Here is a 10,036-nt window from a genome sequence, read left to right on the forward strand (position 1 = left end):
GAAGAGCGAGCACAACACCTGTGCTTCTGACACACCATGTCTACAGGGGTGCAGCTCTGCTGCCTCGGAACCATCCCCCCTAGTGTTGCACCACCAATCAAACCGTGCCACAACATGGCATCAAGGGCATGAGTGCCAATTGCAGGGAAACCAGGCAGTGGTGCCTTTGCCATCCAATTACCTGAAATGAAAAGCACATCCCTTCGCTCATTGTTTGAGGTGGTGTGGTACTCTTCATACCTGATGAGACACCAAGTTGTTGGTAAAAGACCTAAAGGGTCAGGATCTTCTGATAAAAGGGTTGCCATGGACTCCACCTAGCCCCCACAATTTGTGCAGTGATCAATTCAAGACTTTAAAAAGCAATCAATTACCCACGCAAAGCTTTTCACTTTGTGCCACTGGAAACCAAAAGAGAAACCTCCATTGCTGCTTCATGTCCTCTAGTCTCTTCATAAGTCATTCTCAGACAAAATCCACCCTTCCCTCTTCAACTGGTTGTGATCACACCCCATCCATTTTGTGAGCAAAAGAAATGAAATCAATGAAGGGAAGATTCCTAAAGAAATTGAATTTCATTCCAAGTATAAGCACACTGAAACAAGGTCTAGTTTCCCATCTGAACTCCACAGAAAGTTTTTCCTATCAGAACCTGCAGATACCACCAATTTACATACAAGAGGATCACAAAAAAGACATTCTAGCTGGTAGGTTTGGTGTATCAAAGCACAAAACAGAATCAAAAGATGAAGAACTGGATTTGGAACTTAATTTTGTCGACAAGGTGAACATTGCAACCTCCGTATTATCCAATGACAGAGTGCCTGCCATGGATAGTCCCGAGGCTCCAGTCTCAACGGAGATCACCGTGGAGCAAGACACGGAAAATGAAGCTGAGAAAGAGATTGAAGAACATCCATCTCTTTCAGATTTTGAAGAGAAATGTCTTCCAGGAGGAAGCCAGTCTGTAATTCTCTACACAACAAGCTTGCGAAGTATAAGAAAGACATTTGAGGATTGTCATGCTATTCGGTTTTTGTTGGAAAGTTTGAAAGTAATGTTCTGCGAGAGAGATGTTTCTTTGCACTTGGAATTCAGGGAGGAACTATGGAGGATACTGGGTGGCAGAGTGATTCCTCCAAGGCTTTTCATAAAGGGAAGGTACATAGGAGGAGCTGATGAAGTGATTGGCTTGCACGAGCAAGGTAGGCTGAAGAAGCTCTTGGCAGGTATACCTCTCAACCTGTCTAATTCCCCATGCATTGGTTGCGGCAACAAGCGATTTGTTGTTTGCTCCAATTGTAATGGCAGTTGTAAGGTCTTTGAAGATGATCAGAATAATGAGAAGTGCATTAGATGCCCTGAATGTAATGAAAACGGATTGGCTAAGTGCCCCATCTGCAGCTGAAAGTCCAGCTATTGTCCTGAAGGTCTTTGTTGATTCTGTAATGTTTTCCATCTTCCCTAACTATTTCTTCAGTTTTATATTATCAGACTATCTTGTAACTTGTACATTACTTGGATAGAACCCTGCTGCTTCAGTTGCCGCACAAGATGCTAGGCCTATATATATGAGTGGAGGAGTTGATGAAATGTAACACCAAGTGTCCTGAGTGCTTGCGATAGAGTAGTTAAAGCCCTTTCTGCTGTAGAAAATCTATTGTTATTTCCTTGCGCACCCCCTTTTTTTTTATATATCTTGTTTTCCTATCTTCTCTAACATTTCTCTTCATTTAAATTTCAGTTGCAATTTGCAATTCTTAAAGTGGAAACATATTGTGGTTAAGAAAAAACGGAAATATATTGATTGCATTTGCATTGGATGTCCTGAGTATATAGAGAGATATAAAGTGACCCTTCGTTGCTGCAAATCTGGCTGCCATTTCTTTCTTGAAGGCATTCTTGATCCTTTTGTCGAATGTAACTTCTGCTGCCTCTTCTTTGTTTCATTTTTATTTATTTTTTGCAACAGCATGTTGTTTGTACAACTGTTAGAAATAGATAAATGCATTAGGTTGCAAAGATAGACCAAACTGCTATTCTAATTTTACAGGATTCTCAAGTGAGGATTCCTTTTTCTTCTCTCAAGGAACTGTATCATGATCTGATCGTGTAAGGTAATGATAATTAGTGGAATATCAGACATGTGGAAGCATAATAAAGCTTCATATTAGCAGGCATCTCTTGGATAGTAATGTTGAATTATAGAATTCTAATATACAAATGAAAAATAAACCTCAGGAAGCAAGCAGGGAAGGATGATGACACCACGGGAAAGAATCTATTCAAGATGGGTTTATGTGGAGTGTGGAGCCTTGTGGATATGAGCTTGAATCATTGTCAAGGTAAGTTTGGAATAATAATGGGTTGGGGAGGGGGAGAACACGCACATGGCTCTCCCTAATATCATAAGTAAAGCACCGGTTGGTAACAAAAGGAAGTTTGGTGCAATAATGGAAAGTGTGAGCTCATTATTATGCTTTCATGCCTGTGGCCTTTTATCATGAGCAAGACAACTTTTTGCGTTGTTAAATCGAAGCTACCAGTTGTTGATTCCATGCTTTCTGTCAAATTATGTGCGGAAAATGGGAACAATCAAACTGCATACAAGTAATGGAGTAAGAAATCTTTGATTTCATGCTCTGAATCTTCTGAAAGAAAGCTGATAATCAAACAAACCTTGGTGTCGAACGTGTATGCACGGTCAGGAGTCATGATAATCAAACAAACCTTGGTGTCGAACGTGTATGCACGGTCAGGAGTCAAACTCTTACAATATTTTCTTTAGCTTGTGGTGCTCATGTCCAAGTGTTCTTCTTCTATACAAGTACAGGATAATTCAAAAGGAAACCAAAGAAATTGTTTAAATCAGGACATTTCATTTCCATCAACAAATTTTTCTAATTTAACTGCTTCAGTCAGAGCATCAAATGTACTGTTGCTTCGAGCAGATGGGGGCAAGGAATAAAACTTGTACTTGCTGAGACTATAGAGCCATTATTCAGCCTTGAAGAAGGCCCATTTTCACTGATTCAAATACTGAACCTCCTTGTTGAGCTGAGGCCCTGCCTCGCGTGCAACAGCCTGAAACTTGCTCAAACTTGAGTTCATGAAAGTTCATTTTTTCTATCGTTGTAAATACCATTATTCAAATGGTACGTCTTGTCAAAAAAAAATTATATTAATTTAATAATTTAAATAGGTGATATTTTAAAATATAATTTATATTATTTTTTAATACATTCTTTTAAATAAAAACTTTCTTAGATTTGAAATTTGTATGGACTCATATTATCTTGTGTTTAATTTTTTTTTAAATAAATAAATAATAAGATTCGAACTCATGATCGTTCAGTTATTAAAGCTCTGATACCATATTAAATAATCATTTCAAGTTAATAGATTAAATTGTTAGGTGAGATTCCAAGATATAATTATATTATTTTCTAATAAATCTTTTCAAGTGAAAATTTTTTATGCTTAAAACTTGCTCAAATTTATACTATCTTATATTTAATTTTTATCACATAAATAAAAATAATAAGATTTAAACTAATAACTATTTAATTATTAAAATTATGATACCATATTATAAAACCTTCTCAACTTATTATTCTTTAAGAGCCCATGCCAAGCAGGGTTGGTTGTTCTAGCCATTGTTTAAGGCCTGCCCCTTTCCCTTGAGGTGATCATAAAATTGCTACCAGGAAGGCTAACAAACATGTCAAAGGTTGAGCCAAATTGCAACATACTGAAAGACTGCAAGTAGCATGTTTCTTCATTATAATTATGGTGCTGTTGCAAGCAGATGAGGTCATCAAGTTGTTATCATTTATCAGTACTCTTCTGACGCCAGTGATTTTCCCCTCTTATAAAACCAATTTATATAGTTCTCAACTCGATAAAAAATGCTAGCTCAATGAATTTCTGGTTTATTTTTTCCATGCTGGAACAAGCCATGAGTATTCGTTGTGATCAACATCCTCATCTTCACCTATCCCCGCCATAATCACCATCATTAAGTACTACTAACAGCGAGAGAAATTGACAAAGTTTTTGAGTCCAAAGAACAGCGTGATGCATGCGCAAACCGCAACAAGTGAAAGGAGAATTTCATTCTTTAACTTGACAAGCAGGCAAGGAGCTTCTAATCAACATTAAATGATGCAGCTATCGTTATCATTTTTCCATTAATCTAGTTAAAATTCTTGATCAGGAACCTTGGTAAGATCATTCAAATACATACAGTACTTCAAACGTTCTCCATGAAAGTGACATTTTCATGCCTTGCTAAAAGGAATAATTCCAACGATGCTTATTGGAAGGGTATATTCTGAACGTGCACTGCTGGGGTAGGAATTCTATAGAAAACCATTTCCCCTCCACACAGCATGACATCACTTACGTTACAAATGTTTGTTGTGGCAGCTAAAGGAAGCAACTTTAGGCTGGATGGTTATCTAGAAAAGAAACATGCATTTCAAAGAATCTTCTCATGTCCTTGAATATCAATCCTGCAAAGTTCCTCTTTACAGCTTTACACGGCACAGGGAAAGGAAATATTTGGTTCCAATCAAATAAGTTGTAAAAGAACCAGAGTCCTAAAATGTTTAAAGCATCAATTTTCTGAAAGAAAAATCTCAGGGGTCAGATTATTGCCATCAGTGGATCGTATGGGAACTTGATGTCAGAAAGGGGGTACAGAACAGTTGAAGAATATTTCTATGCCAGTCTACAAAAGTTACGTGTTCTCTTGGAAGGAGAATTTTTTGAGAATCGCCAAAGAGTTTTAAAAGTGAGCTGGAGCTCATTCAATTGAGAGAGATTTTACAGCAATGCACGGAAGCAGCCATTCCCATGAAAGGCTGGCCAAAGAATAAACGGTAGATCATGCTAAATTCCAACAACAAAGTGCATACAAGAGAAAAAGTTAGGACAGCTCCGTTTGAAGACCAGATTAGAAGAAAAACAACACGACCCTTTTCTCTTCAAACTCCTCAAAAAGTTGAAAAAGGTCCCTCTTTGTTAATGCCATTCACATCACAAGATACCGTTTGTAAAATGAAACTTTAGTTAGACTAATCACACTTCCTAAGATTTACAGCAAGTCTCTAAACAGTAGCCTCTCACATGGAGCCATTTACTGACTCTGGCGGTGCTGTCAACATTTCTGTCGCATGAGTTTCAGTTAATGGTTGCAAGTGCTGGGTGTAGTGGAACTCAATCTGCAACCGATGATGAAGAGGTTTTGATGCCATCAAACCTTTCTTGATGTCCGCCTGTAATTCCCTGATTGGAATTGCTGCCAAGAAGCTCTTTATGTACTCCTTGCAAGAATCTTTTCCTTGGCACACAACCTCCCCTTCTTCCTCACTCTTTAATGGTTCCTCGCTTTTAGATGGTTCTTCAGGATTGGTTATTATTGCCCCTAAAATAGAAGCTTCCTCCTCCTTCAGGTTCACCTGCTGCTGATCCTTAGGTTCCACTGTGGCTGGCACATTCTGCTGATCACCCATTGTTTTCTCATCGGATGCTTCTGCAGCATTTTGCAACTTGTGAATAATCGTGTTGCAGTCAAATTTCAAAATGTAGGCCTGATTGCATCCCTCATAGAGCCTCTCTCCTAATGTGTCGATAATGTAGTAAGCTTTTGGTTCAACCTTTAGAATGAAAAAATGGTCGTTCCAACTTACAACATACACCTGAGGTTCATCATCGCTTGGACATTCCAATCCAGTGCGGCTTATCTCATCCCAAATGTTATCGAAGGACATGGCGCCTTGCAAAAAGTCAAATCTTCCCTCATCCATCCCTTCTGGATGGAAAAACCCAATAAAGGACTTGCCAGGGAGTACAGAGAGAAAACGTATCTTGGCTTGGAGAACTGTTTCAAGGTCAAAGTGTTTGTCAGGGAACCGCTCCCTGTAGGTTTCATTCTCACAGAGGTTTCTCCATTCCAAGGACCCTTCTCTGATGAGACTATCAAATTGGGACTTAATGGGCATCAGACCACGGTTATTTTGAAACCAATCAGCAATAACAGCAACAAGGGCTGTACATGCACTTTCACCTGCAGCCCGCTCACTTCGCTGATCAATGGAAGCAAAGAAAACCTTAGTTTGAAGCTTCATCTGCCCATCACGGCTTATCACTTCTTTTTTCTCCCAACTGCCTATGGCAAAATTGTCATCACCAAATTCAGAAACTGATGATCGATTTGCAGATGTATCCTCGTCTGCCTTATGCCACTGTAAAACAGCTAACATTATTTCAATTACCCATGTCTAATTTATGAAATGAATAGTCATCACAAAACCACCTTTACCATCCTTCAAGATGATCATCAGTATTTTCATTTTTGTACTTTTAATACTGCTAAATTGGAAATAAAAAGCTTTATAAAAGCATGAAAGTAAGAGAAATCAACAGATGGCTTACCCCAAGAGCAAGAGATTCATCAGAGCTAAGCTGCCGGCGATCAAAATCAATATCATCCCCCCCTTCTTCTCCATATGCCTTCTTCAACAATGGCTCTCCTTTAGCTTTAGGAGACCTAAAGCTCAACTTCCTCTTCCTCCAAGGTAATATGCTGCGCTTAGAACTTTGCACGAGAGATGGTGCAGACACTGATGGTGTATAATCATCACTGTGTGAGCAACCCACATCTGACTTGCGATTGCTGTAGTAAACCCAATCTTCATCTTCATCATTTATCGTTGTGCTAGAGTGAAAGGGTCCTCCAGCATAGTTTGCAGAAGCCAGTGTGCCATAACTGAATGACTTCCTCACAGTAGAATCTTCCTTGATCTCATCAGACTCTCCTTCCTCCAAATCATCAAGTGACTCAGAATCAAATGGATAGTTATCCTCACCATCCTCGCTCCTGGCATAGCACCTGCCTTCACTGCCCTCTTCCTCATGACAGGCCTTTTTTGCTCTCCTGGTAGACACATATCCTGTAAAAATCTTTACCTTTCTGATACCAGCTTTAATTGCAGAAAGCTCATCCTTTTCAGTTGAGACAGCTTCTCCAGATTGAGGTGGCAATGGAACTGGTACTATAGCTCTCTGTAATGGCTCAGAGGTCTCGGTAGCAGTTCTCAACTCCAATAAGCTGAGCGATACCTGCATGATTCATACAAGCTGAGGTAAGAAACTATAAAAATTGTGAAAATATTAAAACCAGAAAAGGCAGATTAAATATGCTGCGGGATAATTTAAAAAAACCAGTGAGAATATGATGGAAATTGGAAGAAATTCAAAGGCACATACACAGAGCAAGGGTTGAGGCTCAGCGACACCAGCAGAGACCACAAGAGGAAGTCTTAATTCAAACTCTTTCTGTTCAGCTGCAGATGCAAATTCAGCAAGGTTCACTGTTGCTGTTCCAACAGCAGGAACCTTGTTTTTCTGCCCTTGGTTCCCACCCTGGATCAAAAAACAAAACGGCTAAGTTCCCCAGAAAGTTAACAAGTCTAAAAACGCAAAACTATCAGCCAAAAGACCCTCAAACATATCCAAAAGACCCAAGCCTTTTCAAGTCAAGATGATGAAAGAAAAAAATACTCCATTAAATCCAACCACCAAATCCTCAAAAATCAATTAAGAATCCTTTGCTCCCCCAAATTGACTACCACAATAACCCACAAAACAAAACAAAAAATAAAGAACACCCCTTCATATGCTGATATTCTTCAATTAAGAAACCTCTTCATCTCAATTACAAGCAACCCGTAAACTATCAGTAACCAAACACCAAAAAAGAAATTTTAAATTCATCCCTGAATTTTTTTTAAAAAAAATCATATCTCAAGTTTTTATAAACGCTATCAATTTCACAGTCCACATGAATTTTCCTAGATTCTACAGCAAGCCCACAATTTTTCTTTTTCTATTTCAACAGACAAGAAGACAACATCCCACTTGATAAATGACAATAACACAAAAGACCCATAAAACATCTTGAGAAGAAAAATAAATTTCTTTGGAGAGAGAAACAAAGAAGAAGAAGAAGAAGAAGAACTCACATTGAAGACAGTGAAAGAGATCTCCCATGGATGAAACACATTTTCTTTATAAGCAGACAAAGTACACAAACTCTCGAACTCTTCATCCCACTCCACCAAAACGCCACCGTTTTCCCCCTCCGCACCACAAACCTCCACTTCTTTCGTAAAATTCCTCTTCACCGCCGTCCTCCTCAACGAACTCAAGGCCAATTTGGGTCCTTTCCACCTAATCTCCACCGTCAATTTCTCCGACTTATCCTTCAAATCACCTCCTGAAGATGTCCCAGGTGCAGCAGCTAAAGCTTCCCGCACTACATCCCAGCCCTCCATCCTTCGAACAACGAGCCTCACCTCGTACTTCTTCGAAACCAGCGGTGGCCATGGCCGCCACCTCATCATTTTGACCACCATTCCTCACAACAGAACAAAAGAAAACTAAAACCTCCTAATTATTGTGAAAATATTCAAAAAAAAACAGAGGGTTTGTTTTTTCTACAAACTGGACATAATTTAGTCAATGAAGATGAATGTAAGAAGCAAAATCAGATATGCAAGAGAGAAAACGATGGGATACGGTCTTGTGGATTTTTAGTTTTACAGCGAAGAGGATTTTTTTTCTTTTCTTTTATTTCTCCTCTTTATTTATCACGAGCACAGAAGATGGAAAAAACAGGGCACGACGTGAGAGACAGAAGGGACAGAGAGAGAGTTATATTTGAGAGACCAGAGAGAGAGAGAGAGAGAGAGAGTTAAGCTAACTATGGTTAAGTAAGGGAGTTAAGGTCAAGGATGGTACTAGGAAGGGAAGGGATGCATCCTGCATGTAACGGCGTTCTTTTGCTGACAAGGAAGGAGTTGACATAGCTCCCTCCTCTTATTGTTTTTTCTGTTTCTTTATTTTTATTTTTATTTATTTGTGTTTCTTGTTTGATGTTTTTTTTTTTGATATGCATGTGAGTTTTTTTTATATGTTTTGTATAGGTAAATTAGAATATTTTTATAAAATTATTTTGAATAAAAAAATTACATCAAAATAATTTATAGTTAAGAAATGGTTTTATTTTATTATTATCATCATGAAAAAAATAAAGAGTCATTTGTTTTTATAGTTTAATTATATTTTTAAAAATATTTAAATTTTTTATTTTTAATTAATATTTTTAATTATTAAAATATTGTTTTAATTTATTTTCAAGTAAAACATATTTAAAAAAATAATGAGCATTATAATTTCAAATACTATATTTAAGCATGTAAAGGAACATGCATGAGTTTGTTGAAAAGAATACTATGGAACTCTATTGATTTATAAAATCTATAAAAAGAAACTAAGAAAAAAAATATTAACATTAAATATGATTTCATTATGCATTGAAAATATAAAATATTGTTTGCTGTTAAATTTGAACTCCAATGTTGGCAAGGGAGAGAGGGAGTCTTTTAAAGACAAAAAAACACTATGCAAGACACGCTTTCAAATGTACTGACAAAAACGCCATTTAAACCATGAAATGCTGGCGTGATTGGTCTCTATTAGTAATAATAATTTATTTACATAGAATTATAAATTGAAGTTTCCAAATCTTCATGTGTGTGTGTGTGTGTGTAGTAATAATTATAGTGTATATTAACTAGTAAATCATCAATCATATTTTGTCACATCATTACAATCTTAATATAAAAAAATAAGTGTTTCTAATATTATCCTTATTACAATAGATTACCACACACTCATCTAAATTACATGTCTAGAGTACGACCATACAAGTGTGTAATTATGTTGTATGAAAAAACAGCACTATTTTAAGAAATAGATCACACATTAATCTACATGGAATTTCAAGATTTTTCAAATATTTACTGACACGTGTGGTAAATATTTATATTAATATCACCATATGAAAATTAATTCTTTCTTCAACAACCACATGGTTATGTTCAGTGTGTGCATTTTACAAGAAGAAAAATTAATAGGCATCATTTTTATTTATTTTTTTCACCGAGAATATGGATAGAGCAATGTAAAG

The 10,036-nt window shown here is 37.2% G+C and overlaps 2 protein-coding genes across 2 annotated transcripts; one reads left to right on the forward strand and one right to left on the reverse strand.

The window, feature by feature from the left end:
* On the forward strand, positions 1–1,753 carry LOC105141050 (Glutaredoxin family protein). The gene has a single exon (XM_011048139.1). The coding sequence runs from the start codon at positions 536–538 to the stop codon at positions 1,406–1,408; it is 873 nt and encodes a 290-aa protein (XP_011046441.1). The 5' UTR covers positions 1–535; the 3' UTR covers positions 1,409–1,753.
* Positions 1,754–4,877: 3,124 nt separating this feature from the next.
* Positions 4,878–8,706, reverse strand: LOC105141052 (uncharacterized). Its single transcript, XM_011048142.1, has 4 exons — positions 8,028–8,706; positions 7,273–7,428; positions 6,439–7,125; positions 4,878–6,248 (listed from the first exon to the last, which is right to left on the reverse strand). The coding sequence occupies exons 1-4, from the start codon at positions 8,418–8,420 to the stop codon at positions 5,127–5,129; spliced, it is 2,358 nt and encodes a 785-aa protein (XP_011046444.1). The 5' UTR covers positions 8,421–8,706; the 3' UTR covers positions 4,878–5,126.
* Positions 8,707–10,036: the final 1,330 nt, after the last annotated feature.

The sequence above is a fragment of the Populus euphratica genome, unplaced genomic scaffold, assembly GCF_000495115.2.
Source record: "Populus euphratica unplaced genomic scaffold, PopEup_1.0 scaffold131.1, whole genome shotgun sequence".
In the NCBI taxonomy this organism is placed as follows: domain Eukaryota; kingdom Viridiplantae; phylum Streptophyta; class Magnoliopsida; order Malpighiales; family Salicaceae; genus Populus; species Populus euphratica.

What these genes read in the sequence shown, in the direction of transcription:
- LOC105141050 (XM_011048139.1), top strand. Translation starts at nt 536, where the DNA reads ATGAAATCAATGAAGGGAAGATTCCTAAAGAAATTGAATTTCATTCCA.
- LOC105141052 (XM_011048142.1), bottom strand. Translation starts at nt 8,420, where the DNA reads ATGGTGGTCAAAATGATGAGGTGGCGGCCATGGCCACCGCTGGTTTCG. An exon ending in TCTCTTTCACTGTCTTCAAT is followed by an intron (nt 7,429 to 8,027) that starts GTGAGTTCTTCT and finishes TTTTTGATCCAG; the next exon opens with GGTGGGAACCAAGGGCAGAA. An exon ending in ATGAATCTCTTGCTCTTGGG is followed by an intron (nt 6,249 to 6,438) that starts GTAAGCCATCTG and finishes GCTGTTTTACAG; the next exon opens with TGGCATAAGGCAGACGAGGA.